Below are 14,976 nucleotides of genomic sequence, written 5' to 3' on the forward strand. Positions count from 1 at the left end.
CCGAAAGGACGATGGGCTTGGCGGCAATGGAAACGGTTTAGCGGGTCGGGGATGTAGTCCTGCCTTCCTCGTTTGCTGTTGGAGGTGGTCCCTAACCCCGTACTTGCTGGACAACCCAGGATGTCTGTTGAGCAGATTCCCCCTCCATTGCTTAGGAAGAAAAAAAACACACACACATCACCTCAATTCGTCGAACTGAGTCGATTGGTATATAACACTATGGGCCTCCAAGTCTTCTATAAAAAGTTTGTTTTTGGAGCGATCATATAGCCTTTACGTATACTTAGTATACGAGAAAGGCAAAAAAATTAAATTACTTTGACATGTTGAAATAAAGCATAAGTAATGCATCGCTGCATTCATAATGCTAAAATAAATACATCTTTACATCGTTAAAACAAATCTGATCTATTGCAATTAGCATTTAGTATGCTGATTTGTGATTGATTAGATGCAATAACTAATGTTTTGTGGTTATTTTAGTATATTATAAATGATCGAAGTAATATCAACATGTTGTCTTATTGTTAGTTAGCACACGCAGTAAATCCAGCTAGCTACTGTACGGTCATTATATTTGTAGCAATCTATACAAAAACATGTTATTTACTTATAAACAATACAATACAATTTGATAAAGTCAGGACACTACAACAAGCTATCGTTTGTAAACCAGGAGAGTGGTATACACTACAGTTATTTGGGGTTCTTCGTATGTTACAGAATCGTACATACTTACCTCTTTCTCTCATTATTGACTGACATTTCCCATTTTTCAGTACATATAATAGAAAGCCAAAAGAGGCCAAAAGTATGATTTATTTTTATTAGTAAAAAATCTTATACTTATAATATCACAATATAATATTCAACAGAGAACTGGATAGAGGCCGGAAACTTCGTGCAAGGAAACGGATACGCTGTCTGCACACGGTGGAATCACACCTGAAGATCCTAGTCGCTCATGGAAACTGTAGGAACATCGACCAAGACCTACAACATGCCAGGCTGCAACGGCACTGTAGCCCACCAGGCTTTTTTCTTTCTCTCTCATAATTATTAAAATTTTCATTTTCCCTAGCTAACGTACAGCAATAAAGCCATTGTTTAGATATGATCCACGCTTTAGATTGCATACACTTTGACATAATCAACCTGTAAAGTACTATTACTGTTCCACGTTGGATACCAATTTCCACGAGCGCTCCAAAACATGTGCATTGCCTTTACGGATAGGTCCTTCCACGGTTTATCTTGAAACAAATGGAAATCATAATGACCACCTACACCGACGCCAACGCTGATGAAGAATTCCTTATCAAAAGGAGCCATCCGATTGCCACTCAATTTCCAAAGGTTCGCAATTTGCGGTTTCGTTGCTTTGACTTCGCTGTAGAACCCCTCTTCCGGATCGATATGACAGTACACTTCTCCATCAACTTCCATATACAGGCCATCGGAATTCCACGTAAGGCCAAACACGTGAAAGCCATCACTCCAGCTATCGGGTCTGGTTAGGGTGCACATTTTGGAGCAACGGAGAGGTTCGGCATGGTTCAAAATTAGTCCTCCAGAAAGTTGATTCCTTAGTTTGGGACCACCGGGAGCGTATGCTACTCGCATCAACCCCGATGCGTATTCGTCCCGACCGTAGAATTCGTTACTGGGTTTCAGGTAAAGTTCTAAAAATATATAATAATAGTATAGGATAGGGTTATGGAAGTGAAAGAAGCTCGCTAAAACCTGGCTATTTTTCATCTTTTGTTAATAAGAAATTTGAAAAAATAAAGTTACATTTATATTAGTTATAAGAAATTAAGTATCAAAAAATATTATCGGTACATGCATGCATAAGAGGGTCGAGAGTCGAAGGCAAACCAATATCTTTTGCTTTTAAATTCAGAATTCTTTAATCTTTCCTATAGTGATTAATTGAAAGCTTCTGTATGCCTGCCATTGCATAAATTTGTATCTCCAAATTTTTCTATATTTTTTCATTTCAATTGTTTGTAAGATTTTTTTTAAACGGGCTTGGTAGTCATATGGCTACCGCTTCTGCCTTATCTGTTGTCCTCTGTGTAAGAACAGCTGATTTGGTCATAATTGGCAACCCTATAGTATTTCTAGTCATAATGGAGTAGCAAACATCATCAAGTTCATCATGTTCAAATAAGTGAGCTCAAGCTCAATTGTACGAAAGTTTTTTTTTCTCCTAGTTGGGTATTTCGATCACTGTCACCTGACTGTCACCATGTTATCTATTGTTATATGTATATGTATCTATGCCCCATTTGATATATCTTTTATTTATTAATTACCAAACTAAGGCCGAAGTGGCCTGTGCAGTACACAAAAGACTAGGAACTTTTTTTAAATGGGCGTAATTGATTCTGACCTTGATTTTTGGAACCACGATTGTGCTTTTTATTCAAACTATTTGGGTGAACTTGTGTGCCCAACAGAAAGAATAGATTTCGATATATCTGGTAGTAACGTTAGTTGTACGAAATATGCAGAATTGTAAGAGTATCAGCCGTTTCAAATTTCAAGATCAAATACAGTTACGCCTATTTGAAAAAAGTTCCTAGGTCTTCTCCATTCAGCTCGGTCCATGGTTGCACGTCGCCAATAACGCAGTCTGCGGAGGGTCCGCAAATCAACTCCCACCTGATCGATCCACCTTGCTCCCTGCGCAGCTCGCCTTTGTGTTCCCTTCGGATCGTTGTCGAAAACCATTTTCACTGTCATTTTTTACTGTCCGACATTATGGTTACGTGCCCGGCCCACCGCAGTCTTCCGATTTTCGCGGTGTGAACGATGGATGGTTCTCCCAACAGCTGATGCAACTCGTGGTTCATTCGCCTCCTCCACGTACCGTCCGCTATCTGCACCCCACCATAGATGGTACGCAGCACTTTCCTTGCGAAAACTCCCAGTACGCGTTGGCTCTTCACGAGCATCGTACAGGTCTCGTGTCCGTAAAGAACTATTGGTCTATTGAGCGTTTTGTAGACAGTCAATTTGTAGGTGTCTTCCATCTTCTCAAAGTTACCTGCAGAGATATCAATGTCGTCGGCGAAACCAAATAGTTGGACGGGCTTCGTGAAAGTCATCCTCTTGTCAATCCCTGCTCTTCGAATTACTCCCTCCAAAGTGATGTTGAACAGCAGACACGAAAGACCATCACCTTGCCGTAACCCTCTGCGCGTTTCGAAGGGGCTCAAGAATGCCCCTGAAGCTCGGACTACGCACATCACCCGATCCGTCGTCCCCTTGATCAACCGTATCAGTTAATCCGGAAATCCATTTTTGTGCATTAACTGCCATAGCTGGTCCCGATCGATTGTATCATATGCGGCTCAGAAGTCGATAAATAGATGATGTATGGGCACGTTGTATTCGCGGCATTTCTGCAAAACCTGACGTATGGCGAACATCTGGTATGTGATAGAGTGTTCACCCATAAATCCCGCCTGGTACTACCCCACGAACGCTTTAGCAATTGGTGTTAGTCGGCGGCATAGAATTTGGAAGAGTACCTTGTAGGCGGCGTTCATGAATGTGATTAGGGTATCCAATCATGGTTTGAACCAAATGGCGGGTTTCAGATGAGCCGTCAAAACAAAGTTGATTTATGGGGCACTGCACGGAAAAATCTCTTTCTCTTTCGTTCTTTATAAATTTTGACATTTACTGGCCTTGTTGTTTTCTAATCTCTTTGCAGCGAGAAAGAGACAAAGCAGCCCGTGCACTGCCCTATTTCATTAAAAGGACATATTACAACTGCGATTTCTAGTTTATATGGAAGCTTAGTTCATTATCTTTCTAAAAACATCCTGGGTGCACATATTTATGCATAGTTTCATTGAAAAAACTTAATAATTACATAACTTTGATTCGTACCATGGTTTTAACTACACTGTTCATGGTTTGAACTAAATTCGTACCATGGTTTGAACTACTGCAGCAGCTCCTAAATATAATACTAATCACAAGCATGAAACGCTGAGGAAATCTATAGAAACGCAAATTTGTGTTACTATTCATATTCTCGCATTAGAATAGTAACTCGAAACGTGTGAAAATCGTCTAAATAACCGATATGAAATTTGCGTTTTTTTTCATATTGAAAATGTAAACAAAATGCTCCAGCTAGGCGCATGCAGCGCTCCTAGCGGACAGCAACAGAACATGACTGCATTTACAAGTTCAAACCATGGTACGAATTTAGTTCAAACCATGATCGGTTTTTACCTTGTATAAATGTTACTATTTTAACTATTTAAACCTGTTTCTCAATTGTATGATGATGTCAATCAATTACAGATAAAAATAGTGTTCTTTTGATATATTGATCTTACTCCTGTGTCATAAAATGCGTCCTTTATGAGCTTTTTGAAATTATGCCACTGGTGGGGGGATTTAGCGCAAATCCAGGACGTTTTTAAATCGCTCCATTTTACTACTTAAACAATATGTACGAATGTTTAAATACACTTTATCACTTCCAGTATACCTAAATATGCCATTCATACTGTTTTAGGTTTATTTCCTGCCAATGAGATGGTAATTTCTACTGATTTCAAAATGGTTCAAACCATGATACGCTTTTCACTAGTTCAACCCTACGCGGTAATTGCTTCAATCAAGCCTATCCAGTTTTCCGCGAGCGGTAATGGCTGCCAGCTTGCCTGCTGGTAAGTCTCTGATTTGACGTTTCTGGAGGTCAACTACACCCACCGTTTCGGGCATTTTGATCAATGTGGTATATAAGAAGGCTCCCCTGGTTAGGCTAACCAGATCATTTCAGTGGAAAAACGGGACAAACGCATTTGCAAAACGGGACATGTCAAAAACCATATAATTCAAGAGCTGTGGAAATTTCAAAATTTATGAGCCTAGTTTTCATTTTCCGTGTAAATTTTAGAGTGCATTTTTCACCACCATAACTTTCTACTAAGTACCTTTACAAACCTTAGGGCCCTCCTTAGCCGTGCGGTAAGACGCGCGGCTACAAACAGGGATTGAACTTATCATTTCATTATCATTTAGTATTCAGCCAATAACTCATTCCAGAGGCGGAATTCCGAAATATGTTGTATGGCGGACTTCTAGCGCTGATTCCCCTCTACAACTTTGTCTTACGGTACATTGTTCTATGTCTAATATTAACAGCGTGAAACGCTTGGATCACTGAACAAACTAAATGATAATCAGTGTTATTATCATTTAGTATATCAAATGATACTAGCGTTTCCCGCGGTGAATATTAGATATAGAACAATGTACCCTTAGACAAAGTTGTAGAGGGGAATCAGCGCTAGAAGTCCGCCATACAATACATTTCGGAATTCCGTGTCTGGAATGAGTTATTGGCTGAATACTAAATGATAATGAAATGATAAGTTCAATCCCTGGCTACAAAGCAAGACCATGCTGAGGGTGGCTGGGTTCGATTCCCGGTGCCGGTCTAGGCAATTTTCGGCTTGGAAATTGTATCGACTTCCCTGGGCATAAAAGTATCATCGTGTTAGCCTCATGATATACGAATGCAAAAATGGTAACTTGGCTTAGAAACCTCGCAGTTAATAACTGTGGAAGTGCTTAATGAACACTAAGCTGCGAGGCGGCTTTGTCCCAGTGTGGGGATGTCATGCCAATAAGAAGAAGAAGACCTTTACAAACATTCTAAGCATTAAGTCAGTTGTGGAAAATTACTGATTAGCAAATATTTCACTCTTCAAAGGGGCGCGGACAAAAAAACATGAAGGAACATTTTGTTAAGAAAATTATTTTGAGCTTTTTAGTGGAATGTCTTCACTTGTCATAAGACGAGTTTGTACAATCCCATTCAATTCCACCACTTAATTGTATCTTGACAGATACGTATTTCGACCTCAACAGTAAGGCCACAAGGCCGTCTTCAGTGTCTCGTACTTCGAGTCGAGTCGTAAGTCGAGTCAAGTACGAGACACTGAAGACGGCCTTACTGTTGAGGTCGAAATACGTATCTGTCAAGATACAATTAAGTGGTGGAATTCAATGGATTGTACAAACTCGTCTTATGACAAGATGAGGGAACAAAAAATTGCGCATTTTTCTATATTAAAAGAAAAATTGGTATTTTAAAATTTATTTCAATTCACTCTCAAACATGCATTAAGGTCTAAGGATTTTATTACTGACCAATATCAAAAACTTTTCCAATCCTCAATAATTGAAGATAACAAAAAATAGTCAATGTATCCTTTCTGGTTTACAGTTCGGAAAACGTGTCACGGGAGTTGGTCCCCCTCCTTTTTCGTTTTCCTAGCCCAAATCCCCTTAATCGCGCCCTTTAAAAATGCATGGAGAACCAAATCCCGTAACACGTTTTCCGAAATGTAAACCAGCCTTTAATGCAAGTGTGGGCATTAGAAAGATAAAAAAAATAAAGAAGATAAAAAAATATCAAAAGATAAATAGGAGAAGAGTAATAGGGTGGGATTATTGATTTCCCGTGCCAAAACCCTTTTCCATAAATTTAAGTGAGGACAAATCTGCGGATCAGAATAACAAGAATCTCGATAAGGAAGAAACATTAATAATAAATAATTTTAATTATTTCCATGAATATGGTTGGCGCATGTGAATAAATATCAAATCTAATCGATTCACAGTCCTTTTTGATCGAAATTGATTTAAATGACGCAAAAAGTAGCATCACGTCTTTGGTAATCTTGTCCATTAATTATGTTCTCATGTGTTTCGAAAAAGGGCCACACATATGGAAGTTCCTGATCTGTAACCTAGCCTTAAAGTACGTGAGAACCGAAATCCGACCAAATTTTCACTCGGCTTAAAACTGAATGATTCTTAATTACTGTGGAAGTGCTTAATAAACACTGCTGCGTAGCGGAGTGTCTCACTGGGGGATGTAATGCCAATGAAGAAGAAGAAGAAAGCAGATTTGAAAAAAAAATATAAGATGTAAGAAGTAAAGATGTAAAAAAAATCGAAAAAGAACTTAATCTGGAAATTATAAATAATGTCTGCCTCTGCGCTTCATTCAATTAAAGCTGAAGGGTGACCTGATTCTCAGGATATACTTCCCTACCAAGTTACCGGTTCCATTGACTAGTAAAATTGGCCAAATTTTAATGCCATTCGCGTGCTCCCAGGTTCATTACCATACCGCTACCGTTGTCTGCCACATCGCCATTCGAGTGCTGCCGTCACCGTTGGATCTCTTCGCGCTCGTTTGTAAGAAGGTTCCCGTTGATGTCCTTACATATATCAGGCTGTGGCACGTAGCCCTTACGTGTGCGGTTTACCTTCTAATAGAACTTTGGTGCGTTACTAGCGCGGCTCAGTTGCTCCGTCTCTTCACGGTCTCGATCTTCCTGATGGCGCTTTTTCCTCCGAAAAATCGAGTTTTGTCTGTTCCGTGCCCGTTTGTATCGAGCCTTGTTAGCCCTCGTGTGGTTTTGCAGCAATCTCGAAACCCATTAAAATTAGGTTAGGAGTTAGTTAAATAAAATAATGTTTTGTTTGAGAAACTGCATATGTAACATATGTACACGCACTTTGAAGAGCAATTTTGGAGTATTGCTTGCAGTTCTCGCACTGGAAGTGCCCCAGGGTGTTGAGTTTTACCAAAAACTATTGATTTTGTATCGAAGAAATCAATAGATTCGGTGCCAATTTGTTCAAAAACAGTTTTTTGTTGTTTCCTAGAAATTGTGTAGAATGGATATATGCAAATGATTCAAATATTAGTTAATTAATTAGTTAATTCCTCAGAGTCCGGTTCGAGATTGTAGAACAAATCTCAACTCCATTATTGATTAGGAAAAATCTTGCATTGGCAGGCATAAAAATACTTAAAATTAAACAATTCACTAAGGAGTTGCAGTCTTTTTCATGCATTGAAATGGCAAACTGCCATTTTTATTCCATACTATTCCTCATTATTATTGTATATAACTAACAAGTCAACTCACAACTAATTTTACTTCAACTATAATAGAAGAATACGCCAAGTTTCAGCCAATAGAGTGAACATAGATATATCAAAACTTACGCGGGAAAATCCAATCGCCTCTCGGGAGCTTTGCGCGAATAAGTATTTTCCCATACCGAAACTTAAACGAGTTGAAGGTGGATATTTGTGCCGAAAGTACCGGAGGAATCATATCGAAATCAATCTTCCGATCTCTAATGCAATCACGAGAATTCAACAAACCCGTGCATTCCGAAGCAAACATGAACTTCGTATTGGTTGACCCCGGGCCAAACTTGCTCTCGAACAACGATGGTCTGATGTTTAACTTTCCATTTCGGATTTGTATGTTTTCTTTAAAGTCCGCGTAAACCACAAATTCATTATCCGGATCCGACGCAAATCGGTTTTCTATTCGCCACTTTTGCCCATCCAGCTCTTTGGAATCAAACGTTTCTTCAAAGATCAACCTCCCACTGCACACTTTCCTACCATTCACTTGAGTTCGAGCTCTATCACACTCTTTATAGTCCAACTCTTCCTCACTGGTTTGCGTTGAAATCGTTCTAGTCCTTATCACTGGAGGGGATGCGAGCTCCTTAGATTCAAAGTCGAAAGGGCCCATGGGGATATACGTGTCCTGATCCACTCCCTTCGTTCTCCGTTCGTTATTCTTGTACACGAACGGCGGTAGGGTGGTAGTTTTTCGACCACCCGCCACTCCATTATCACTTCCTGGGGTATTTCCTGTAAACCTAGTGATTTCATAGCTTCCGTAGTTCTCACGATACGTCACACCGTTGTGCGTAACTGCAGTTTTGTAGTAGATAACATCTCCCGGCTGCAGTTCCGCTTTCCGATCTACGAACGAAAATCGACCGTTGCGAGGCTGAACAATTGATTTGGTCCACCGACCGAAGTCGTACTCATCTTCGAAGCGTTTATTCAACTTGGCATGAAACGTAAAAAGAGTAATGCCTGCTTCGGCAGGAATCCATACGATTAGACCTTTCGGATTGAACACTTCGAAGCGAGGCTTTGGCGGACGATATCGCGGGTTTCTTCGTGGTGTTGCTTCTATAGAAACGACTGAGACGCTTAACATCGCGATAATAAAATTACGACAGACTAAGGAGTACATTTTGACTACTTGGGTGGTTCGATCGACACTGAGCTCGGGGATGAGTAAGTGTCCGTTTGATCGTATTTTCCTATTCCTGCGCTCAATCATGAGCACGATTTCCAATTCGTTGGAACTAATCAATTAAAAAAGTGAATGCGATCCAGCTTGGGTGCTCGTATGTGTGAACTTATGCCGAGATAATCTACGCGTGCTGCACATCTTTTCCAGCGTGAGAAAATTTGCGAATAGAATGAATAAAGGTGCGACTTAACTGTATGGTGATCTGGTCGGTCGCTAACCGAATGTGCGGTTAGCGTATAAGATGACATCCATAAACTACGCAGTTATGCTAAAGGATGATTAGGCTCCATACAGATTATGAAATCATACAAAAAATACTGATTGATAAGAAAAGGCAATTTGGAAATAATAAAATAGTACAGCGTAATTTAATTGCCTCCTAATGTATTTACAAATTTTCCCACCACTTACACTATGTAAACTTTTCTACATTTAGCAAACAATTTGTCAATGTAATCCATATAGCTTTGCTTAATCAATTATTCATAGCCATTTTTTAAGTAAAATTATATTATCTTAAAAATGCAAATTTTGGTCAACATCTGGCAGCTTTCAGGCTATATGTACCAGCAGCAATTATTACTTGATATTAGACCGTCAAATTGAAGGAAAGCATCACGTCTGGTTTTTTTTTCAGGCTTAAACGCATGTTCCCCTCGTTTTCAAAAAAAATCATTTCGCTCCAAAAAGCGTTTAATATCATTTTGGAGCCAAATTATTTAGTACATTCAAAGTTAAATGCCTATGTTCCGGGTATTAAGCCACTCGGAGTGGAAATTAATTTATAACTCGATTATGCATTTGCACAAAATGTGATAGATTTAGTTCGGAAAAGGTATTGGAGGGTAACCGCTCCCTTCGGTGGGTGGGGTTTGATCACACAATATATTTGGGGTAGGTGTTTGATCTCGCAATATATTTTCAGAATTGACTCTCTCATAGGTATTTTTGTACAAATGTCAGCCAAGTAGGATGAGTATTTAGTATTGTCTGGCTCCTACACACTCGCTTCATCAGCAACGGCGGTCGATGAAGTATACTTCAACCCTATAGGGTTGTGTGACGACGGTCATCCGACGGAGGTCCTTCGTAGTTTAGTAGGAAAAGCACCTGTCTAGCGTACGGTACTGGTTTCGTGGGATAAAACCCCACCGAAGGGAGCGGTTACCCTCTAACACCTTTTCCGAACTAAATCTATCACATGTTGTGCAAATGCATAATCGAGTTTCAGACATAGTAGCCAATTTATTGTTTACACAAGTAGGAGTATCAATTTTTCTATGCGTAAAACGTTAATTCACTGTTTTCAATGAAAGAACTTAAAAAAAAACTACGATGATTCAAATGGATGAGTCATGAGTGTTTAGATGCTGAGTTGAGTTGATTTGAATCATTCGTGAGTTTTGAGATTTTAAGTTTTTCTCAACATTGGCAACTAGCATGTAGCTAATTTCTAGCTAAAAAAGTTCGAAAAATGTCGTAGGAAAATATCTCCGTAAGGCCAACTTGGCTAAACATAAAAATATTCGTTCTAAAAATGTAGGAATTTATATTTTTTTTATTTTAAGAATTTCTTCTAGAACGCTCTCGGATATTCCTACAAGAACTCTTTTGTTATTTCGATCAGATTTTTTTTTCAAAATTTCATTTTAAACTTGTTTGGAAATGAAACACGCTTTTTTTGGAAGATCCTTACTAATTTCCTTCGAATGTACTTCTAGCTTAAGAATTCATCCAAAAATTTCTTAAGGAATTTTAACCAGAAATACCTTTTAGCGGATTTCTTAAGGATTTAATCCTCCGCTGCAGCAAGGTACCCGGCAGAACGTGGAACGTTATAGACGGAAGCGGAGACAGCAGACCCGCCTTTTTCAGGAGAAGAAACGCCGCCTGGAAGAAGCGGAGTGCGAGGATATAGAACGATCACCATCCTTAATGCCGCCTATAAAGTGATATCCCATATCATCTTCCGTCGTCTGTCACCATTAGTGAATGAGTTCGTGGGAAGTTATCAAGCCGGCTTCGTTGACGACCGCTCGACAACGGACCAGGTCTTTACTTTACGGCAAATCCTTCAAAAATGCCGTGAATACCAGGTCTCAACGCACCATCTGTTCGTTGATTTCAAGGCGGCATATGACAGTATAGACCGCGTAGAGCTATGGAAAATTATGGACGAGAACAGCTTCCCTGGGAAGCTTACCAGACTGATCAAAGCAACGGTGGATGGTGTGCAAAACTGTGTGAACATTTCGGGCGAACACTCCAGTTCGTTCGAATCGCGCCGGGGACTACGACAAGGACTTTCGTGCCTGTTGTTCAACATTGCACTAGAAGGTGTCATGCAGAGAGCCGGGTGTAACAGCCGGGGTACGATTTTCAACAGATCCATGTCAATTTTTTTATTTCGCGGATGACATGGACATTGTCGGCCGAACATTTGCAAAGGTGGCAGAACTGTACACCCGCCTGAAACGTGAAGCAACAAAAGTTGGACTGGTGGTGAATGCGTCAAAGACAAAGTACATGCTTGTGGGCGGAACCGAGCGCGACAGGGCCCGCCTGGGAAGCAGTGTTACGATAGACGGGGATACCTTCGAGGTGGTCAAGGAATTCGTCTACCTCGGATCCTTGCTAACGGCTGATAACAATGTTAGTCGTGAAATACGAAGGCGCATCATCTGTGGAAGTCGGGCATCCTACGGGCTCCAGAAGAAAATAGGGATGTAATGCCAATAAGAAGAAGAAGAAGATGTTGAGAGTTCGAGTCCCTCCAAGACACGTGAATTCTTTTTCGCAAATTTCATATCAATTTGTCCATTTCGAAACATGTGCTGTGCATATGCAAGATATTTAACAAAAAAATGATTTTCGTACGGCCGAGTTGCCGAATAATATGCAATTAAAAGCGGTAGTATTTTTGGAAGAATTTCCGGGCAAAATCCTCTGAAGGTAATTCTGGAGAATTCTTGGTGAATTTTGGGTGAGTACCTTGAGAAATTTTTAGGAGACTTCGGGTAGAAATTTTCGGGAAAAGTTGCTGTACGGATTGCCGGGAGAATGTCTGTTTGTGATTTCCAGAGGAATTTCCGGGGTACTCTTTGTGTAGCCCCAAATGGCTGCAACAAAATGATATGACCATGACTCTCTGTAGCTGCCATAGCTGGTCCCGATCGATTGTATCATATGCGGCTTCGAAGTCGATGAATAGATGATGTGTGGGCACGTTGTATTTACCGCATATCTGCAATACCTGACGAAAGGCGAACACCTGATCCGTGTTAGAGCGTTCGCCCATAAATCCCACCTGGTACTACCCCACGAACTCTCTTGCAATTGGTGTTAGTCGACACCATAAAATTTGGGAGAGTACCTTGTAGGCGGCGTTCAGCAGTATGATTGCGCGGTAGTTGCTGCAAACCCTTTTGTAGATGGGACACACGACACCTTCCATCCACTCCTGCGGCAGAACCTCATCCTTCCAAACCTTGGTAATTACCAAGGTTCCCGTTTATGTCCTTAAACATATAAGGCTGTGGCACGTGGCCCTTACGCGAACGGTTCAGCTTCTCATAGAACTTTCGTGCATTATTAGCGCGGTACAATTGATCCGTCTCTGTACGGTTTCGATCTACCTGCTGGCGCTTTTTCCTCCGGAAACTCGAATTCTGTCTGTTCCGCGTCCGTTTGTATCGTGCCTCGTTCGCTCTCGTGTGTTGTTGCACCAATCCCGCCCATGCGGTACATTCTGCTCTTCCACTAACAGCTCACATTCGTCGTCATACCAGTCATTTCTCTGATTCCGTGCCGTGCCAAGTTCAGCGGTTGCGGTGCTACCAATTGCGAATCGAATATCTCTCCAGCCATCTGCTTGGGCAAGTCCAGGGCAAGTCTATCGTTTTGTAGCGCATGCATACCGCAACGAGATAGTGCACAAAGTCACATGGGTCTCTCGTGATGAACAAACTGAAAATCAAATCGACAACATCTGCATAAGTCAAAAATGGAGATGGTGCCTTTTTAATGTCCGGAATAAATGCAGCGCTGGCATCGCGTCGAAGAACTCGAGAACTCGGGCAGCGGATGTTCCGGAAGGTAGAAGAGTACCTAGAAGAGCAGTGGACGGCCATCAAGAATGCCATTATCAAAACAAGCGAGAATAACCTGTGTGAGCTGCGCACTCAGCGGACGGAGTGGATTACGGATGCAACTTGGCGGAAAATCGAATAGCGTAGAGAAGTAAAGGACAGGATAGAGCGGGCGAAAACCAAAGCAGCCAAGTACGAGTCCCGTCATCGGTATTCGGCTCTAGAGAAGGAAGTTAAACGCTGCTGTAGACGAGACAAGCGAGCGTGGGTGGACTCCTTGGCCTGGGGAGAAATCTGCAACAACCGGCGACATTCGCTCCCTCTACGATATCTCACGATGCCTGAGTGGAGCAAGGATGAATCCGAGGCTGCCGGTGAAAGACGCGACAGGTCAGTTACTCATTCACCCAACTGATAAACCGAAACTACCACTTCAAACAACTTCTTCAAGTTTCGACGCCCGACCAACCATCAATATCTCGTCATATCTGAAAATTTTGTATGGATCGTCACACTTTCAGCAACCCCCCTCCCCCCCTCTAAGCAATACGTAATTTATGGATGCTGCCTATCTGGGAAGCCGCAACTTTTCCGGCTGACTGGATGCAGGCGTCTTAGTGAAGGTCCCAATAAGGGAGATCTGGCTGTGTGCGACAATCGGCAATGCATCATGTTACTGTGCATTGATTGTTCTCAAAGTTCTGTGCAAAGTTATCCTATATCGCATACAGGAGAAAATAGATTCGACTCTCCGACGGCAGCAGGCAGGATAACGCCCAGGAATGTATGTATTGTCATATTGTCAAGCTCCGAATCATTCTGGAGTTAGTCAACGAATTCCAAGAGTCCCTCTACCAGGTATTCATTGACTACGAAAAAGCATTCGATCGTCAGAACCACGAAAATCTGTTGGCGCCCTTAGACGTAAGGGAGTTCCGGATAAAATCTGCGGCTTCATCACAGTATAAAGCTTTTACGTGCAGAGTCCTGCATAACGGAGCTTTGCCTGACCCCTTCCGGGTACTCAAGGATGTATTCTATCTCCGCTACTGTTCCCCATCGTAATCGACGAGATCATGGTGGGTGCGATTGACCATGTACCAAACTGTGGGCTGACCTGGCAGCCTATTACTGTGGAGTATATAAACTACTTCGATTTGGCTGATGATATTGCTTTTTTAGCACAACGGCTCTCTGATATGCAGAGTAAGCTGAACGACCTGTCCGAACGCTCCTCAACGGCTAGTCTCACCATCAACGCCAACAAAACTAAATCGTTGTATGTAAACACAAACAACCCCTCCACCTTACTGTGGCCGGGCAAGCCGTGGAGAAGGTCGAAAACTTTCAATATCTTGGCAACCAGTTAGCGTCGGACAGTGGAACCATAAGGTCGACATAGGAGCACGGATCAAGAAGGCTAGGGCTGCTTTTGCGAGTTTACGGAATGTATGGAGATCCAATCAGATTAAACCAATCAGATTAGTCAACGCAACGGCCTTTGCTGTGGACTTGTCCCAGCGTATTCCAGGTCGCTATCCGCATTAAAGGTAACCAGCAACGACTTTGTCCTGTCATCCTTTAAACCGGAAAAACTTCACATCTTCGGACTGCGTAATCGCTGGTGGATCAGTTAAAACGATGTCTGAATACCGTGAGCCGCTAACTGGGTTTCCACACGGAACTTCCAGGTGTCAAACCCG

At 41.5% G+C, this 14,976-nt stretch overlaps 1 protein-coding gene across 1 annotated transcript; it reads right to left on the bottom strand.

Annotated features, from left to right (window-relative positions):
- Window positions 1-812: 812 nt before the first annotated feature.
- Window positions 813-9,139, bottom strand: LOC134227261 (beta-1,3-glucan-binding protein 2-like). Its single transcript, XM_062708616.1, has 2 exons — window positions 8,063-9,139; window positions 813-1,682 (listed from the first exon to the last, which is right to left on the bottom strand). The coding sequence occupies exons 1-2, from the start codon at window positions 9,120-9,122 to the stop codon at window positions 1,126-1,128; spliced, it is 1,617 nt and encodes a 538-aa protein (XP_062564600.1). The 5' UTR covers window positions 9,123-9,139; the 3' UTR covers window positions 813-1,125.
- Window positions 9,140-14,976: the final 5,837 nt, after the last annotated feature.

This window comes from Armigeres subalbatus, chromosome 3 (assembly GCF_024139115.2).
Source record: "Armigeres subalbatus isolate Guangzhou_Male chromosome 3, GZ_Asu_2, whole genome shotgun sequence".
Classification (NCBI taxonomy): Eukaryota; Metazoa; Arthropoda; class Insecta; order Diptera; family Culicidae; genus Armigeres; species Armigeres subalbatus.